Source organism: Quercus lobata, chromosome 4 (assembly GCF_001633185.2).
Source record: "Quercus lobata isolate SW786 chromosome 4, ValleyOak3.0 Primary Assembly, whole genome shotgun sequence".
Lineage (NCBI taxonomy): Eukaryota > Viridiplantae > Streptophyta > Magnoliopsida > Fagales > Fagaceae > Quercus > Quercus lobata.
The window spans coordinates 7,160,660-7,181,869 of NC_044907.1; the positions used below are offsets into that span (position 1 = coordinate 7,160,660).

General features: G+C 34.9%; 1 protein-coding gene across 1 annotated transcript; it reads right to left on the bottom strand.

Moving 5' to 3' along the window:
- Positions 1-1,951: 1,951 nt before the first annotated feature.
- Positions 1,952-14,111, bottom strand: LOC115984489 (putative disease resistance RPP13-like protein 1). Its single transcript, XM_031107511.1, has 9 exons — positions 13,881-14,111; positions 13,005-13,574; positions 11,243-12,943; positions 10,678-10,849; positions 9,440-9,648; positions 3,129-3,185; positions 2,781-2,854; positions 2,434-2,584; positions 1,952-2,309 (listed from the first exon to the last, which is right to left on the bottom strand). The coding sequence occupies exons 1-3, from the start codon at positions 14,109-14,111 to the stop codon at positions 11,723-11,725; spliced, it is 2,022 nt and encodes a 673-aa protein (XP_030963371.1). The 3' UTR covers positions 1,952-2,309; positions 2,434-2,584; positions 2,781-2,854; positions 3,129-3,185; positions 9,440-9,648; positions 10,678-10,849; positions 11,243-11,722.
- Positions 14,112-21,210: the final 7,099 nt, after the last annotated feature.

Here is a 21,210-nt window from a genome sequence, read left to right on the forward strand (position 1 = left end):
TCCATGTGCGGATCACATTATCAAAAAATAGGGTGCGGGTGCTTATTCAAACCGGACCGATTCGCGCCGATTCGGGCCGAATCAGATAGTATCGGCCGAATATCGGTGTGTTTGTCCGGAAAAAGGAAATCGGCCGGTAAGAAAAAAAAAAAAAAAACTTAAACAAAAAAATACCGGTGGATATTGATACAAGATAACCGCTGTCGCCGTCACAAGATACCGGTGGCCTTAACCCGTTTCTTCTTCTTCTTTGCTTCTTTGTTTTCTTCTTCCTTTTTTTCGCCAGAGCCCCTGCCTTCTCTTCTGTTTCTTTTTTTTTTTTGATACGTTTTGTTTCTGTTTTTTTTTTACAGTAAAACGATAAGATAAATAAATAAATAAATAAAGGCTTTATTTTCCACCAAAAATAAATAAATAAATAAAGGCTTTATTTATTTATTTATTTTTGGCTCTTTACGTGAGCCAGCCACATCTTCTCTTTTTCGTTTTTTTTTTTTTTTTTTTTTTTTTTTTTTAATGGGAAGAAGCTACACCTATTTTAATATGTGATACATATATCCTTTATTTTGTTTTTGGGCTAGCCAAATATGTGAGCCACTAAACCACATCTTTATTTATTTACAGGAAGACTCATTTATTTTAATACCTCTGTCAATAATTTAAGTGTTAAAAACTTTTGTGTACTTATTACTATCTATTTATTATTAGGGTAAATTCCACAAACCTCCCCTGAGGTTTGTGATAATATCCAACTAAGTCCAAAACATTTTAAAACCTACCAATTTCATCCTAAAAGACAATTTTGACCTTGAATTTAAAAAGAAAAAGAAAAAAAAAACACCGTTACTTTTTTTTTTTTTTTTTCACTTCTTCCTCTGTCTTCTGTCTCTTTCCTCTCCCCGTCTCCCCTGAGTTCTCCATCTCAAAACATATCCCAAAGTCACCATTGTCATTCAACCACCACCTCGCCAAAGACACCACCCACCTAACCACCACAGCAACAACCCACCCCACCACCACGGTAACATCTGACCACCACCACCATGAACCTACAATGCACAAAAACCCACAAAAAAATCAAAGCAAAATTCACAAAACTGAAACCCACAAAATCTGAATCCAAAAGGCAAGACCCATCCCAAAATCCATCAATAAATCAAAACCAGAAAATTCCAACCCAAAACCCATTGGAACCCACCTAAAATCAAAACCAATGAACCATAAATCAACCCATCATGACCCACGCCGGACTTGAGAGACCCACAACCCACGACCACATCGGACTTGAGAGACCCACAACCCACAACCACACCGGACTTGAGAGAGCCATGACCCACGATCTACACCGAACTTGCCATGATCCACGCCGGACTTGATGCACCCACGACCCGCAATGGAGCCATGACCCATGGAGAAGACGGAGAGAATACAGACATACGGCTTGGTCAGGTGGCTTGCGGTGGCCTATGATGGTCGTGGCTTGCGGTGGGACCAGTGATAGAGGGTCTGGCCATGGTGGCTTGGTGATGGGTTTGGGGTTTGAAGATGAAGAACTCAGAGGAGAAAGGGGGAAAATAGAGGAAGAAGGGAAAATAAAAAAAAAAGTCACGGCATTTTTTTTTTTTTAAGTTCAGGGACAAAGTTGTCTTTTTAGGATGAAATTGGTAGGTTTTTAAATCTGTTGGACTTAGTTGGTATTATCTCAAACCTCAGGGGTGGTTTGTGGAATTTACCCTTTATTATTATTATTATATAAAAAAGCATGCTTAGCAATATATAAAATATATAAATAAAATATTTTAAATAATTTTTTAATCACCGCACCCAAAAATTTTTGAGTTTTGCACCCATACCCGCACCCAAATCTAGAAACGCACCCGTGCTTCATAGATTCAATGACAACTAAGTAAAATTTAAACATTCATTTGATTTTCATATGTCAAAAAGAGCCTGTTTTTTGAATACATAGGACATGCTACTGAAAGAAGCAAGCAGTAACATTATAATACATCCCTCACATAAAAACGAATTTCAAAAACTCATACATCCCTCACATGAAATTTTTTTCCAAAAACTATATAAGTTCCATCATTACCGTGATCTAAAGCTGTGAAGTAAGCCTAACAAGTCCTCTCATTAAAATATATGCTTAAAAGGAGAAAAATTACAATTTACAAGTAGGTAAAGTTTGGTAGGTAACTTAAGATCCTTAGAACTGAAGGGCAGGGAAACCACACAAGGAAAAGAGAAAGTGTTATGGCATTACGAAGTTCTTGCTTTGCAAAGTCTGTTGAAGGAATTGCAAATGCCTGTGGAGAAATTCAATATCAACAGTTAGCAAGGAAGTGGAGGCATTAATATTATCCTATTCACCAAGACCAAAAAAAGAAAAAAAAAACAAAAACAAATCGCAGAGAAGTGGCACATATATACCTAAATTGAAATGACGATGAAAAATAATTGTAATCACCAGATTTGCCAAGTGAGTTGAATTGCTTTGCCATTTACATGTTCTCACTGGTTCTGAACATCTATGATAACTGGTTAACCTCCTTTAGCTTGAATGACCAATGAAAAAACTTGCCTGAAATTTTACAAATAAAAATTAAGTGATGAATAAGACCTTGGTTTGTTTTTGTTCTATACTGCTATGTGACATTTATAGAAATAAAGGTACCATGGCATACGCTAAAATAAAACAAATTAGATTTTCTAGGAGTTAACTCTTAACTGCTTATTATTTCAAAAGATGAATAAGACCAAAGAAAGAGGCAATTTACATGAACACATGAAAAGTTCATTGGTTGTTTGCGCCTTGAAACCAGAATGCCTTCTTTACTCATCTATAAATTCACTGGAGATTGGGCCACAATTCCAAGCAGACCATAAAATGCGCAGCAGAGAGGAACATGGAAAAATATAATGGAAAAGGAAAAAAAATAAGGAGCAAACAATCAGCAAATAATGTATGCCTTAAGCATTCTCCTAGACGAGTAGAAATATGAATCCAAAGTTTTCCATTTCTATCTAAATCTCATATTTAACCTATAATTAGAATTTGTTTTGAAAATCTCTGTATATTCAGCAAGATATAAATTCTCTCCAGGGTGTTGTTTTCAATATTATACCTTGTGTTAGAGGATGTATCCTTACAAATAGCTAGGCTGCTTCTTTTCATTCAATTTCTGCAACAAAGTTCCTCATATTAATACACATTAACTAAATGGAACCATTAAATAAGATAAAATTGATGGCTCGGGTAGTTGAAAGGGTTTAATATGTGCCCGGATAGGCGGATACAAGTTAAGAAGTACCATAAATATAAATAAAATGAGATTAGTAAATATCCTAAATAGGAAACAACTTTTCATAGAGGGCATGTGCAAACTGAGAAGAAAGTTTTTAGATTATGGCACAAACCTCCCTTCTTGTTGTGTCCCTCCTTTTATAGGCTTGAAATCCTTTGGGGGGGGGGGGGGGGGGGGGGGAGGAGGAGAAGAAGAAGAAGAAGAAACAATCAATTAAGACCTTTATAATGACAAATAAAATAAAAAATAGCACAATTCAATCCATGTGTCTTCCTCATTAATGAAATTTTGAATAGCAATAGACCTTCATAGTTAACAATAATAAGAAACTATGACAACTCATAAGTTTATCACCTGATTTTCGAATTTCACTAATTTGACCTTCTCCAAATGATTCCAATAAATCAATGTGATGCTGGCCAAATAGTACACTTAATTCAGTTTCAATAGTAAAGTAGCTGAAATTTTGAAATGAAATTGAGTTTAGACAAAATTACAAATCAGAAGCTAAAATTTCCATGTTTCACTATCAAGAAAAGTTTAGAAAGAAAAAAAAACGATGGTGTTCTTTCTAGATAGTAGATTATAGTACTCACCATGGTGGTAGGTCGATCTTAAAGCTATGATTTCAACTTTTTATGCGTAATGTGTAATATGCTAAGCGATTCTTTTAGCCAAGATAATTTGTTTGCTAAAAATAAAGTCTCAAAAACAATTTTCGGTCAAACTGGTTACAAGTCATCCGCATCACCAACTATATTCTATAAATTGGTAAGCTTGATAGGGCTTTGTTTTTAATTATTACTAGTCGCAGACCCGCGCGTTGCACGTGATAATTTTTATTTTTTTTATTTTTTTTTTTATGATTGTGTTATTATTTTGAATATTTTTCAATGTATTACTACTTATGCTGCATTATATATGTATGACCAATGTATTGTAGGATTCATGATGATAGGAGGTATTGGTCTTGGAATTAGACGCGGAAAGGATACAACTATTATTTTTTCATTTCAATTTGGCAGGCTCTTAACCATAGCCCTTATTTTTTCATTTCATAAAATGGACCTCACAAGAAGACTAAATTACTGAACTTATTTTGAGAATCAACTAAATTATTGAACTTAATGAGGTATATAAGACTACATTCAAGAAATAATTAATTAACCATGTTCTAAGGCATTGACATGGTTGTTGAAAAATGTCCTAGAGATGATCTCAAAGTTGATTTCTTTTTCCTTAGCTCATCAATAGTAGTGACATTACATAAGAGGCATAGATTTAAAAAAAGTATGCAGTTAATTAAAACTTCTCAATTTGAGGAAAATATTGCACCTACATTAGTTTAGGATGTGCCCATTAGGAAAAAATATCACAAAAGATCCAAAGAATTTTCCAAACAACTCAATAAATAATTTGGGATACATCTCAAGGCTTAAAATGACTAAGACAGACAGTTTACTGCTCAAGGCACCGTTTAAGGGACTTTGATGGAGACATATGGCTACATAGGACTGATAGACAACAAATCCCAAACTTTAATCCAATTACCGTGGGTGCCAATCTGAACTAACATAGAACACTTGATAGAAGTGGAGACAAACAACAAAGTGAAAACTCTAATCCCACAATCACAAAGGTGATGCAAACATTTTGACTCCAAATATTTATGGCCATTTAAGCATACTATTTTCGTGAATACATCTCTGAAGTGGACTCCGTTAAAGTCAAGTTTAAGGTAAGTACTTGATTTCCTTTGAAGACAATATACTGATATAGGGAAAGTAACCTATCTTCTCCAAAATGCAAATATAAAAAAAAAAAAAAAAATTGATGTATTAAATCGTGCTTCGTAACAAAACCTGTATTTAGCAAGTTGTTCAATGTAGATAATAAAAAAAAATCCAATAGGGAAAAATGAAACCCAAAGATTCCCATATGTATTGGGATGCTTTGTGAGGATATTTTGTGTTCTAAATGTTTCTTAGATTTGTAAATACCCCCAAGTCATACAAAGGATATTGGGTAGACTGTAGAGGAGTACCCCCCATCCTGTATTGCATCTCTTCTCATTACTGATGTATCATACAGTTAGTCTTACCAGTAAAACTTTGCTATAGTTTTTTCAAATAATAGTAATAAGTATATAAAGTCGCAATAAATACATATGATTTTAGTCTTATTTTTTCACCAAAAGGTTATACATTTTCCTTCCAAAGAAAGGTAATTAGAATAAAACAACAAAATGAAAAACTAAATATATATTAGTTGTAATAAAAATTAATACAAAATTTTAATTTATTTTTTAGCATATGCAGCCAGAATTTCGTTGGACTGGACTGTAGTTTATCTTCCATACAACCATTGTCTTGTAAAAATTAATAAAAATTACAAGACAACTAATAAAAATCAATACTAAAGTTAAATACAAATACATATTTTGCAGCAAGAATTGTATCTTAAATGTAATGTGGGACAAATAAGTGAATGACTGATAACTCAAGACATGGAGTGATGGAGGTACTAACCTATATGTGAAAGAAGAGAAGATGATAGGGCAAGTATCTCATTACAACCTATTGCTCCAAACTGCTATAATTTTGTGTCATACTACCAACTTAGTCCAATAATGTGGTAAAATTAAAACTGAGAAAAAGTAACAAACCTTGTTTTACATGAAAAGAAAACATACAATTAGATGAAAGGAACTAAAAGACCAACACAAAATGCTAATCCCCTACACAAGGACATGATGCGCAAGCCCGTCACTTTCAAAATTTAATTAAGTATAATGTGGGGAAAGAGAAGGTATGATAATTTCTTACAGATGAATAATGAAGGTACATGAAAGAGAGAAAGAGGTCTTGGGACCAAAAACAATTAAAGAAAGATTGAACAAAGAGGAGACCCATGTAACCCACTTCATTGTCATACCTTGGTTTATACATGTTTGGTTCATTGTCTGGGTCACATAATCCAGCTCCTACAACCCAAAAATAAACTAACCTTTATTGGTTCATGTGTTCAGCCGAGAACCAAACAAACCATCCAAAGATAATCCAGGTGGTTTCACTTTTAGGCTAACCAATCTCAAGTCACAACTTACACCAATGGTAACAACCAATTACAAAATGAAAATGGAGGTAATGTCATTAGAAAATACAAAGCAGAATGAGAATAGAATATATCTTATAACCAAAAATTTCCATATCACGCCCTCCTGAACATTGAAATTCTATATGCAAAACACTTGTATCTGTTACATAAAAGTGTAAGATACAGGTTCCTTTGGACGTAGTTTTTTTTTTTTTTTTCAATTTTTTAAAATTGATTAAAAATAATTGATTTATATATAGATAAAATTGATTAGCTACTCAAATTTATAAATTGAGTAGTTAATCGTAAATGGAAATGAAAATAAAGGCTTTTACATCAACCACTCCAATCCTATTAATTATTATAACCCCACCATCATTGTCTCAAGCGGGCCTATAGCGAGAACCACCATGCCATCTGCAACACCTCCGTCATCACCGCCTCTAAGGACACCACGATCACCAATACCATCAGTATTGCCCTCACTACTACAACCGTCACTACTATGTCTATGTAAAATATTAATATTTTTTATTTGAGTCAAACAATATAAATTATTTTCAGAGTTGCAGCCAAATTCATCATTCTTTAAAAAAATTATATCTTCTGCCAATAGAAACACAGCGATAAGTTGGTGTTATTCAATATTGGTCTTGGAAAGTAAAAGAATATTAAAGTTAAATCACTACTTCATTACTTGGAAAAGATATATAGTCAATTTTTACATTTACCAAATAATAAACTTTACAAACACACAATGAACATAAACTAATCACACTCGAGAGAAAAATATCGATCAATCAATTATATTGAAAAATTAAATATAACTCAAGATAAACGCACAACAGAGAGTCTAGCAAGCAAACTACACACACAATAGACTGTGCATCTTGCAAGTTGCAACACTGTAAAGAGTATTATTACCAGCAAAGAGATACAGGCAGAAACTGCAGCAACAGAGAAAGTACCAAAGAAAGAGTCAGCAACAATTGCTCCAATGACCGGAAGCAAATTGGTGCTACCACTCACTATGTTTGAAATCTGAGCAGCATTTATGTTTTTCAAATTGAACACCTGAATCAGATATACGATCAGGTTCGATATCCATCCCTCGCCTCCAAGTGTGAAGCTTGCCGCCGCCCCTGCTTGATATAAATAGAAATAAGAAATATATTGATCCAAACAAATTCTGTGTGTGTAGACAGACAGAGAGAGAGAGGTTGACCAATGATGAATGGGAAGGTGATCCCAACCACCACGTTTGGTACCGGAGCTCGATAATGGGTTTCTCTACCATCCATATTGCTGATTAACTTTTGGTGCCAAGTGATGGTCTATTTATGCTACTTGTGAATGTTATATGCTAATTAACAAAACCGTTTGAATAATTTTCAGATTTCTCTAGTACTAACCTACCGTGGACTTCTTAAACTTGGAAAATCAGCAATAAGAATAACCCAATGCACAATAATTAGAAAAAAATTAGTGGACAAAAAACTATCAAGGCTTCCACTATAGAGCAAGAACCCACTACCAAAATTACCCGGTGATGCTTGCAATCATTTGACTGGACCTTCATGGCCACTTATGACTCCAACTTTACTAAGCTTACCATAAGCCTCTCTTTTCCATATACCAACACTCTTATCAGCAGAGCCACTGCACAAAAACTCCCCCATTTGACACATACATAGGACAACCATTTGATGAGCTTTTGTCTCATTAACTAAAAGGTGACAGATTTAAATTTGTGAACAAAACAAAGGCAACGTGATTGCCACAAATTGTCACACCTTGAGCTTTTGTCAACTTTGCTTTGCTACATGATTGTTACACTATTTCTGGGATTTCCCAACCTAAAAAATCCCCAAAAGAACTCCGAACGAACATCTCCAAAAAAGCAGTGCTCCAATTAAATAACCCAGCAGTAACAAATTCAACACCCTAACAACCATCCACACCACAGCAAGAAATAGGCAGAAACAAACGTAGAAAGGGAAAAAAAACCATCAAGCAAAAGAATAGAGTACAAAAGAAATTGGGATGTAGGGATACCTCAATTGAACCGCCCAGCTTACATCAGTATTTATATAGATGTGAGGAGAAGGAGGAAGACAGAGAGGCTGCCATTAGAAGCCAAAACAGAAGCTGAAACCGTAGAACAGGAAGATGAAACCGTGACTGAAACAGTAGAATAGAAGCTGAAACCGTGATAATCAAAAGGTGGGGAAGGGGAAGGGGAAGTATCTAAACCTGAAATGATGAAACAAAACGTGGGAGGCAGGAAGTTGAATCCGTGTAACAGAAGGGAATAGCATAAGTTGTAACCGTGAAAAGCAATAAGGTTTGACAAGGGAGTAAGTTGAAAAGGCTTTAGGTGTGGGCTTGGGCTCTATAGTGAATTTAAATGTATAAGAAGTGGACTTTAAAGTAGAGATAGGGCTGAAAATAATTTTAATTTAATTAGTATTTTAAAATTGGTAAAACTATTTTTAAGTTGAATTAAAAATTCAGAAAATAGAATGAGAATGACATGGTTGCTGACGTGGCTCAATATAAATTCAGAAAATAGAATGAGAATGACATGGTTGCTGACGTGGCTCAATATGAGCGTAGCAACATTAAATGCTACGCTTCAGCTTTTAGTAATATATAGATATAGATATAGATATAGATATAGATTATTATTTTTTAAATGCCATGCCAAAAATCAGGGAAAAAACATCATTAATACATATGATGTTTAACATAAATGTTACATAAAAAAAGAAGAAGGACCAAGCTATATGCATAAAAGAGGAAGTTACAAAATTGGCAAGTTTACCAGCATTAGTGAGAATTCTCCTAGGGACTTGACGAAACCAGAGTTTATAAAATTGCAAACGCAGCACAACAATGCTGCAGCTTGGTGTTTGCATTCCATAAGAAAGGCTACAAACCCCAAAGCTACTCATAAGTACAAGTACAGCCATCATGCCTTTCATAAGTACAAAGGAAAAGGCTTCACAAATTGTCTTACAAAGCTTGCACCTCACCAGAAACTCTTTCTGTTGGTACTACCTTCCACGAAGATCTGCATTTGCCACACCTGACAATCAACAATTAACAAACCATATCCAGTTGCACCCACGACCTTGACAAATCGTGATCATATGGCTGCAGTAGTTAAGAGCTTGAGAAGCACTGACAACCTTCCCTTCAAACGTGGTCACATTCTTGCATTTTCAAATAGCCCAAAGAGTGGCTGCAATAACAAGAATAACAGGAAAAAAAAAAAAAAAAAAAAAAAAAGGATCAGCATCAGAGTAAGCATCTCTGCACCCAAATAGAGAGCCAATGGAATTTGATTCAATAAATTCAGATCTAACAGTGAGATACAATCCAAACTAAAGGGCAATTGCATTCTAATGAAGGAGTCAAGATCAACATAAGTTATCGAATGGTCAAGATAATTTTATTTTATCCTGTATAGAAGATTGGCACACATTTTTATGAAACCACAAAATTTTCATTTCATAATATTAACTGCTTTGGAACCAATGAATATAATTGAGGGTGTATAGAGGTTATAATACCTTAGAGAGTTTGTACAAGTATATAGCGTGTTTATTCTTCCCAAGAAATTGATCAGGGCTATTGAACAAAAACTATGCAGCTTCTTAGGCATTGCGAAAATTCCACAAGGCTACTCTTGGGGTTGGAGGAAAATACCAAGGCTTAGAAACCTGGTGAGGACTTTTATACAATTCTAAGTGGGTGATGGTTCAAGTATCTCCTTGTGATGATCACTAGCACCTTGATAGTCATCTCTACCCAATTTAAGGTCATTGTGTGGCTCATGGTGCTGCTAGTTCCATCAATGCTAATCTATAAAGGATAAAGCATGGTAATGCAATCCTGCTAACTCTGAAGACCTTGTCAAAATAGCGTAAACTGTTCTTCATTGAGTTTGGAGAATGTGATAAGGCTGTGTGGACTGCTTCAAAACCAGGAACATACTTTTGCTGAGACTTGGAATCAGTTAAGAACCAAGGCTCCAGTTGTAGACTGGTGGAATGTGATTTGGTTTTCAAAATCAATCCCCAAACATGCATTCATATGTTGGTTGGCAATGAGGAATAAATTAAACACAAAAGATAGGAAGCTGTTTATTTATGGACTTTCAATCAGACAAGGAAAATGGGTATAATAAAATCAATATCAGATCATTAAAAAAAAGTGTGATTCATTAGAGATTGTAGTGGTAACTATAGATTGAGCATTTGACCAATACATTACATTTATGGAATAACTGCCAACTGCAGCAAAGATGACAATGCATCCATTATCTGTGCAAATCATAATCTTTGGTTGAAATGACAGCCTCCTGGGGCATAGTATTAAAAATCCAGCCAGCATTATGTGCACATCCACTGATCATCATGTCCCAAACCATGTTTCCTAACCTGCAATCATCAAATTCCACAATACAAAATCTCTTTCAGGCATTTCATTGAACAGGTGTGTGTTCTTACATATAAAAGGTTCATGTAATTCAACTAAATTACAAACTATAAGACATCATACTACCCAAAATTTAATGTACCTCTCTGTTCTGAAAATTTGAGAACAATTTTTAGGAGTTCAGATTCCACAAGCTTACATCACTGCAAGAATTAGCTAGGTTGAGGGTTCTAAATTTCACAATCATATTTGTGTAATTACATACATAGAGTACTGATTTTGTCCTTTCATTTGGGTTTATTGTTTTAATCAGCTTTCTTCATCCACAATGTAATGAACACTATTATGTAAAAATTCTTTAAAATATTTTTTTCTTTCCTTTTTAAATGTTGTACCTGGAAGAAGTATATATCTAGACTTCCTTTCGTCTCTGTTTTACACAATTATAGCTCCTCTTCTTCCAACTCATAGACAGACCTGCCATCAATCTGAACGCGAGGGACGTGGGCAATCTTGAACCACTCTCGCCCTTTGCTTTTCTTGCAGTGTTTTTTCAGAATTGGACACCCAATAACATCAAGTTCTAGAAGTGAAGGAGGCAGACCCTTGTCTGGGAGGGATGCAAGTTTAGGGCAAAACCAGATCCACAACTGTTCAAGAGCAGAGAGTTTTTGAAATCCCTCCGAGGATAGAAATACTATATTTGGAAAATCACAAAACCAGAGGGTGGTGAGAGAGCTAGGCATCATCATCATTAATTTCCCATCTTCCTCCTCTGGAAACGACTTCCAATCCGGAAATCCACCATCAACATCAATCCAGAGATCTCTAAGAGACATGAGTCTATGCAATAATCCCACTCAAATAACACTTGCTTACAAATATTCATCCCACTCAATGAAAGTGATGTTAGGTTGGTAGGGTAACCCTCTTCTGGAAAGGATATGATGCTTGGACATTCCCTTATTGTTAAGTAAGGCCTCTAGTTTCTCACAATTTGATATTGAAAGCTCTCTCAGGATGGTGGGGAATGTCCCTCCATCCGGGAAGGAAACAAGACTAGAACAGCCCCATATGTCGATTTTATTGAGATGGTAGAGTTTGTGTAGGCCCTCAGGTAAGGATTTAAGCTTTTCACAATTCCAGATTTCAAGATGTTCAGGAGACGCATTATTATGTAACTTGTCAGCTACTGACTCCAGTTTTGGACAAATCCTTACAACAAGACGTTTAAGGGCTGTAGGTAACTGGTTTCTTGATGACAAGGATGTCAGCTCTAAGCAATCATGAATCTCAAGGTGTTTAAGCATGGTAGGGAAGTCCCATAAGCATTTTAGGGATGGGCAATCACTAATCTCCAAGTGCTCAAGAAGAGACCCATAGCTGTAACTGTTGCTGCAAAGATTCTCCTTGTTCATCAATAAAGAAGGATAAGAAGAAGAAGCCTCTCCCTCCTCATCTACCACAAACAGCAATTTTTCACAATATTTTATCTCTAACCTTTTCAAAGTTGGAAGTAACTTTCCTCTTGAAATGAATGTCAAAGAATCGCATTTCTCAATAGTTGCATATTCCAGACATGTACAATTAGACATCAGCAAGGTTTTCAAAGCATTACAATCTCCAATTCTTAGTATCCTTAAAGTAGACATCAAGTAGTTGATGTTGACCAGACTTGGGCTTGATCTAATATCTAGTGTTATAAGGGAATTCAGCCTATCTTGCCAGAGAGATAACTCTTTACAATCCCTTATTGTCAGATTTTCTACCTTTGCTAATCCAGGCATGAAATCCTCCATCAAGCTTTTCAGATCTGGAATATAAAGAACCATCAACTTTGGCAAGTATAACTCAAATTTGCTTATGTTCACCTCTTTGCATCCCACAATTTCAAATTTATGAAGCATTGGAAGGCTTGGGATTGAAACAACCAACTGCTCACAATTATGAATAGAAAATTTTTCCAACAATGGGAGATTGCAGGGCAATTTTCCTTGCAATTTGGGGCATCGAGAGATAGAAAGCTCACGCAAGCAAGGGAATTTTTCATAATCAACCTTGCAAGGAATCCAATCTTGCCACTCTTGCATATCTCTCTAGAGATTGAAAAGATTTCAAGCAACCTTTCCCATAAAACTCAGGACCAAGCCTTTGCACCTTGGCCATTCTTGTAATGACAAGGTGCTTGAGAAAGGGTAGTTGTCCTATAGCAGGTAAGGACACACATTTTCCACATCTTTCAACCCTTAGCTCCACCATATTAGGAAAGAAAGGATCTCTTAACCACATTGGGAATTTCACACTAGCATAACCTTCAATGAAAAGTGTTTTCACTGTTCTATGAGGTTTTAGCATGTTAAGAACATCTTCTGCAATTGTTCCATCCTGTAAATCATCTACCTCCCATTTCATCACCAATGAATCTAAACTCTTCTTACCATTTAAATTGGCCTTTCTTGCATTCTCAACATCAAGCACGTTCTCCAAGTTTGAAATACAAAGTCTTCCTTGAAGAAACTCCAAGTTCATTAAATCTCCAATCTTCGATCCAGTATCTTTCCCCACAACATAATTAGATACCGTTTGTAGGCTCTTTAATTCTTCTATTCCTATTGGCATCTCTTTGATTGAATTCACATATGAAATATCAAGATGTCGAAGATTGACTAGATTCCCAAATTTCTTTGGTAACGTTGTGAGATGAGAACAACCTTTCAATATCAGCGTCTGCAAATTATATAAAGAACTTGTTGATTCTGGTAACCTTCTAATTGAAGTATTAGAAAGGTTGAGGTATCTTAAGTGTTTTAAATCACTAATTGAATTTGGTAGCTCAAAGATTTCATATCCACTTAAGGATAATACCCTTAAGTATCTTGATTGTGGCAACAAACAACTAAGAACATAATTTGTTAAGTAGCCCCTCTTTTCAATTGGTAGTGGCAAGAAGGTTCATAGATGCCTATCTTTGGGGAAAACTTCAAACTTTTTGATTTCATCAAACACAAATCAAATGTAAGAGAAATGCCATACCTTTGTAGAAATTTCGGATTGCTTACCACCCACTGTATCTTCCAATCTATAGCACGAGCCTCTTGCCGCCAATTGAGCTATATCATTGATGAGATCATGCATGACGAAGAGTGACTCATTACTGTTTGATCGTTGAAAAAACGATCTCATAAGTAGATCACGAAAATACTCACTACCAATCTCTTCCATCGACTTGGTTGTTTTTGTTTCTTGAACCAAACCTTCTGCCATCCATAACAAGACGAGCTCTTTCTCCTCAAATTCATAATCCTTTGGGAATAGCGAACAATATGCAAAACACCTTTTTAAATGTGAAGGGAGATTTATAACTCAATTTAAGAATTGAAAGAATATTGCTTTTCTCTTCTGGAATATCCCAAATCTTACCATGTAGCACATTTTTCCACTCATCATGATTGTTTGTAGTGCGTGAAAGACCTCCAAGTACTTTTGCTACCAAAGGTGAACCCTTACACCTATATAAAATTTTTCTACCAATTTCTTCAAGTTCTGGATGCTTGGTAAAATTTGTTGCCCCTAATGCGTGTTGGGTAAATATTTGCCAACAAGCATTATTTAACAAAACTTTTAACTCGTAAGTTGGAGTAGTTCCCATTGTTGATGAAACGCCATAATTTCGAGTTGTGACAATAATCTTACTTCCTGGAGCTCCAAATTCAAATGGATTACGTAGTTTAGTCCAATTATCGTAGTCTTCATTCCAAACTGTAGGGAATTTAACCAAAAATCCCAACCTGTGAGAAACAAAAAGAATAGAGAAAAACACACGCCAAATAAAAGCAATCACACGCACAAGACAATATTTACGTGGTTCGGCAATTTGCCTACGTCCACGGAGTTGCAAGGATTTCACTATTATCATGGAAAAATACAGAGTACCAAAAATTGCGGCTACAGTACTTTTTTTCTCTCACCCTTAAGAATGTGGCAACAACAACCTACAATCTTAAAAACCCTAAGCCTCAGTAAATCTCCCATTAAAAACCACGCAATATTATTCGAGTCGGATCGGGTCGTCAAACCTGATCAAACAAAATTAGGCTCCACAAAACCCAACAAATCTCCCACTTGGAGACTAGTTTAATCACCAACATCAAACCGCTATCCTCCAAGAAACAATCCCTCATCCCTGCAACTCATCCTCCTGTCCTCAAGCTAGAAGACCAATTGAATCTACGTACAGCTTTAACTTCTCAATAGTGACACCCTTAGTCAACATATCTGCCAGGTTCTTAGATCTACAAATCTTCTCAAGTATTACCAGTTTATCTTCAACAAGGTAATGGATAAAGTGGTATTTTGTTTGTATATGCTTTGACTTTGAATGAAAAGCCGAATTTCTGGCAAGAAAGATTGCACTCTGACTGTCACTGTGTAGAATGCACATTTTCTGCTTCTTACCCAATTCATCTAAGAAACCATGTAGCCAAATCATCTCATTTCCAGCTTCAGTTGCTGCAACATACTCAGCTTCTGTAGTAGACAAAGTAACAATCTTCTGTAGATTTGAAGCCCATGATATAGCTGTACCACTCAGAGTAAAAAAAACCTAGTAGTACTCTTTCTACTATCAATATCACCAGTAAAATCAACATCTACATAACCCTGCAGTTTCAAACTTGCACCTGTGAAGTAAAGACATATATCTGATGAACCCTTCAGATATCTCAAAATCCACTTGACTGCCTCCCAATGTTGTTTTCCAGGCTTACTCATGAATCTGCTCACAACTCCCACTGCATGTGCAATGTCTGGCCTTGTACACACTATAACATACATCAAGCTGCCAATAGCTGAGGCATAGGGCACCTTGCTCATATGGTACCTTTCTTCTTCTGTCTTCGGTGACTGTTCTTTGCTTAGTTTGAAATGACTACCCAAGGGTGTGCTTACTGGTTTAGCTTCATTTATGTTGAACCTGCTGAGAACTTTTTTCACATACTCTGATTGTGAAAGCTTCAATGTACCATTAGCCTTGTCTCTAATGATTCTCATACCAAGGATTTGCTTTGCAGCTCCCAAATCTTTCATTGCAAACTGTTTGGACAATTGCTTCTTCAAATTATTAATCTCCTCAATGCTAGACCCTGTAATAAGCATATCATCCACATACAACAGTAATATGATGTAAGAATTGTCAAAAGACTTAACATAGTAATAGTGATCAGCTTCACATCTCTTGAACCCAATTCTATGCATAAAACTGTCAAATTTCTTATACCACTGTCTAGGAGCTTGTTTTAGGCCATACAAGCTCTTTCTTAGTTTGCAGACTAGATTCTCTTGTCCTTGACCAATGAACCCTTCTGGTTGAATTATGTAAAGGTCTTCCTCTAAGTCACAATGAAGGAATGTCTTCTTCACATCTAACTGCTCAAGATGTAAGTTTTCTGCAGCCACCATTCCTAGTACTAGTCTGATTGTTGACATCTTCACAACTGGATAAAATATCTCTGTGTAGTCAATGCCTTCCTTCTGCTGGAACCTTTTAACAACTAATCTGACCTTGTAACGTTTGCTACCATCATGCTCATTCTTTATTCTGTATACCCACTTGTTGTGCAAAGCCTTCTTTTCTACTGGCAATTCAGTCAGTTCCCATGTCTGATTCCCCAACAAGAAATCCATCTCATCTTTCATGGCTAACTCTCACTTGCTTGAATTCTCATCTTGCAATGCTTCATCATAACATTCTGGCTCACCACCATCAGTTAACAAGAGATAATTTAGAGTGGGTAAATTACGCTGTGGATGTCTAATGTTCCTGGAAGATCTGCGGATTTCAGCTATAGGTGTACTCAGATCTACCTGTTAATTTACATTCTCCTTATCTTCTTCACCCCTTTTCTGGACAGTACCTTCAGTCAATTCATCTAAGTTGACAAACTCAGATTTCTTTTGATCTATCTCTGTAACATCTGACACTACAGTTGACCTGTCCTTGTACATAACTTGTTCATTAAATATCACATTTCTATTTCTGATGATTTTCCTGTTTTGTTTATCCCAAAACCTATAGCCAAATTTCTCATCACCATAGCTAATGAAAAAACATATTTTAGACTTTGCACCAAGTTTACTACGAGCATCAGAATCAATATGAACATAAGAAACACAACCAAAAACTTTTAAGTGTGAAAACTTTACCTCTTTATCGCTCCAAACCTCCTCAGGAAGTCTGAATTCCATGGGAACTGATGGTCCTCGGTTTATCAGGTAAGCTGCAGTGTTAACAGCATCAACCTAGAAAGTTTTTGGTAGTCCAGCATGCAACCTCATACTCCTAGCACGCTCATTAAGAGTTCTGTTCATGCGCTCAGCCACACCATTCTGCTGTGGTGTCCTAGGAATGGTCTTCTCCATCCTAATTCCCTGTGCAACACAATACTCACTGAACCCTCCATCTATGTACTCTCCTCCATTATCTGATCTCAAACATTTTACTTTCAAACCTGTTTCTGTCTCAACCATGGCCTTCCACTTTTTAAAAGTTTTAAATACATCAGATTTATTTTTCAGAAAATAAACTCATACCTTTTTGCTTAAGTCATCAATGAAAGTGATGTAGTACCTTGAACCTCCAAGGGATGCAACCGGAGAAGGCCCCCACAAATCAGTATGCACTAATTCCAAATTTTCAGCCTTAAATTATTTATTTTATACTATATTTTATTTAAATGTAATTTAAAAAAATTAATTACTTTTTTTTCTTCACACACAATATATAACAATAATAATTCTCTTCTTTTATTTTTTAAATACATATAAAAATATATAAAATAAAATACAAAATAAATAATGATGATGTAAATTTTTATTGTTACTATAATAACTATTATTATAACTATGTATTTTTAATTTTTTACACAACTTTATATAAGTGAATTTTTAACTTTTTCATGATTGGAGTGCTCACAAGTTAAGAAGATTGACTACTTTTTTTGAGAAAAAGAAGATTTTTTTTTTTTTTTTTTTTTTTTACAAGATAGAAATTTTACTATAGTCTAATTTAAGTGCATATATGTGTAAAACTCCCTCTTGAAAACTTAAACCTTGACCTTTGTCCCCTCCACACTCTACTTGTAGAGTGATCATCGCATTAAGAGTACGTGATGGTAAGATTGACTGCTTTATTGGTAGGAAGTGCTCAAAACTTCTGTAAGGCAACCTTGGTTTTGCTCACGGTAGGAAGCTTCAAAAAATTCGAAGTTTCTAAAACAATAGATAACCTAACGGAACCTTTATCTTTATCTTTTCTTTTCTTTTTTTTCTTTTTTTGAGAGAGAAAAGATGGGAGAACCTTTATCTTTATCACTTTGCGGCGCTAGCTTTTTGGTCTAGCAGTCAACTAAGTGGCTCACTGATAGAATTTTTACCGTTAAAGGTTGTGTTTGGAATTGCTTATATTGGACATTTTTTTTATTATTATTATTTAGCTTATTTTTGTTACTATTTATGAATCCTATTGTACTTTTTGGTAATATTTATGAGTTCACTGTACTATTTCAGCTAACTTTTAGCTTTATTTACAGTACTTTCAGCAAATTTTTTTTTAGTTTTAACTAAATTAGCTGTTTCTAAACGGATCCTAAGTCTTGTTGCATGAGAACAAAAAATTTTGTGCTTTTTGGACAAAAATAACTCTTAGATTGTGTTTGGTATTAGCTTATAAGTTCAAATTTTAACTTTTAGTTTTTATATAGTTTCTTAAAACCTCACTTTTACCCGCATTTTCTCACTTTTTAAAATTTTTTCAATGTACAAGTATACTTTAGCACACTTTTAACAATTTTTTTTTTAGCAAAAAGCTAGATAAGCTATTTCCAAATGGATACTTAATACACTTTTATACCATGAGCAATAATCCCCACATTCTACCATGAGGATCCCTCCTTAAAGCATCATGTTTTAAAAATGCTATTTTAACATATCAAAAATGCTAATTTATTATCTTAACACATCATTTTACAATTCATTGTACATCAAATCTTCTATTCTTCAACTCTATACATTAAAATAATATATACAAATTAAATGTAGACATGTAAGAAGGAAGAGAGAAAGTGAGGGAAAAAAAAATAAATTAGAAAGAGAGAGGGCCCACTAGGGTGAATAAAAAAAGCAATAAAAATTTAAGATTTTGCTATTGTGCCATTATATTAATAGAATGGTACTGTAGCATGTTGGAAAAATTTTGAGATTTAAAACACCTCATGAAGCTAAGATTTTAGTGTTTGGCGTGCCAAATGGCATTTGGTATACCTGATGCCAATATTCTTAGGAAAATGCTAAATTTTATACAAGTTTTACTAAAAAGACTTTAGTGTTAGGAATTTTTAACTTTTTTTTTTTTTTATTTCAATAGCTTATTTTCATAATTTGAAATTAAAAATTAAAAGTTAGTTTATTTTAAAATATTGGAAACTTATATTATTAAAATAAAACTAAAACGGAAAATAATATAAGACCCGCAAACAATAGATAATTTAAGGAAAAAACTAAATTTAATTTGTTGCCAAATGCACATTATCATCTAAAATCTCTAAAATTGCAACCAAATTTTTTTACTTTTTTTTAGGAACAAACTACAACAAATTTTACTACAAAAACTTCCTAATTAATATGAAAGAATATAATTGATGCTACTTAGGTGTGGTTTGGATCCGCATTTCCTACGTTACGTTTTGCGTTTTCACTTTTTTTATTTTTTGATAGCCGATTTTGTTGACTTTTCAGCTTGAACAATGCATCCGTGTACTGTTCATAAACCCACAAACTTCACTTTTCAGCGACTTTTTCATTAAAAAATGGGTCCCATGCACTATTCACACATTTAAAAATTATTTTGCAACAGTATTTTCAATTTTCAATTTCAGCAAAATAAGTTCTATCCAAACGAACCCTTAAAAAAACAATATAATAAATGAAGAGAAAGTGATGATAAGATAGGAAAAATTTTACTCTATAACATTTATAAAATAATGTGTCTGATCACATAAAAATAATTGCGACATTATTTTATTATGTTTTTACTTTTTATTTTTATTTTTATAATAACATTCATTTATTATTTTTTTATAAAATAAGAATTGTAATATATTTAATATTTCTCAATTTTTGTACTTATTGATACAGCATCCATATTGACTAATCCTTGTGCTAGGCAATAGGTAGTGGCCTAATTCCAACATCCACATGATTGCCAAGTGATATCAATCTTGCATCTTAAAGCAACTCTCTTAGAGCATTCACAATGAAAAATGTCATCCTATCCAATTTTACCATCCCAAAAAGTTACTTTATCAATTATACCATCCCATTTTACAATACTCCTAACATCTCAATTTTTATTTTACAATACAACACATTAAAATAATATAAATTTTACAATAAAATAATAAACAAATTATCTATCACTTCTCTCTCTCTCATTTCTGTCCATGCCTCTATGTCTCTCTCTGAACAACCAAACAACCCAATCACCACCACCATGCCCACCACACCACCATTACCCACTACCCACCAAAATCCCACCGGAACCAAAAATCCAAATTAAGAAAGAAAAAAAAAACCTAGCAAATACCCACCAAATCCATTAAAAAAAACCAAACAACCGAGTCACCACCACTACGCCTCACCATGCCCACCACGCCACCACTACCCACTGCCCACCGGAACAAAAACCCATATTTAAAAAAAAAAAAAAAAAAACCCAAATCAATCCCGATCAAAACCCAGACAATTGTTGAGCAAAACCTCGACCAAAATCCCACCAAAAAACACACACACACCAATACCCAGATAAACGCCAATCAAAACACCACACATCGCACCACCGCCACTAGATCAACACCACCACCACTGCCGCTAGATCAATGTTTCCTCCATCACACCACCACACACAAAACCCAGCCCATCTTCACCAAGCTTGAGCAACCCATCATCGGCGAGAATCACAGCCCATCATCGGCGAGCTTGAGCAACCCACACCGGACCCACACTAGAATATGCCCAACGTGACAGAGGGATGTGATGAGAGAGAGAGGCTGTTGTGGAGAATGAGAGAGGAGATGAAAAACACAGAAAATAAAGAGAAAGAAAAAGTCAGATTCATTTATGGGTGAATAAAAAACTATTATTTAGTTTTACAATTGAGCTACAATGCGATTCTACAATTGCAAATTTTTTTGCAATACTCAGATTTTACAAGTCCAGTTGCTGGCTCTTTTGTGCCTTTATGCTAAATTTGTCCCTACATTTCCCATTTACCTTTGCCAATGAGAATGCTCTTACTGTATTCTTGGATAAG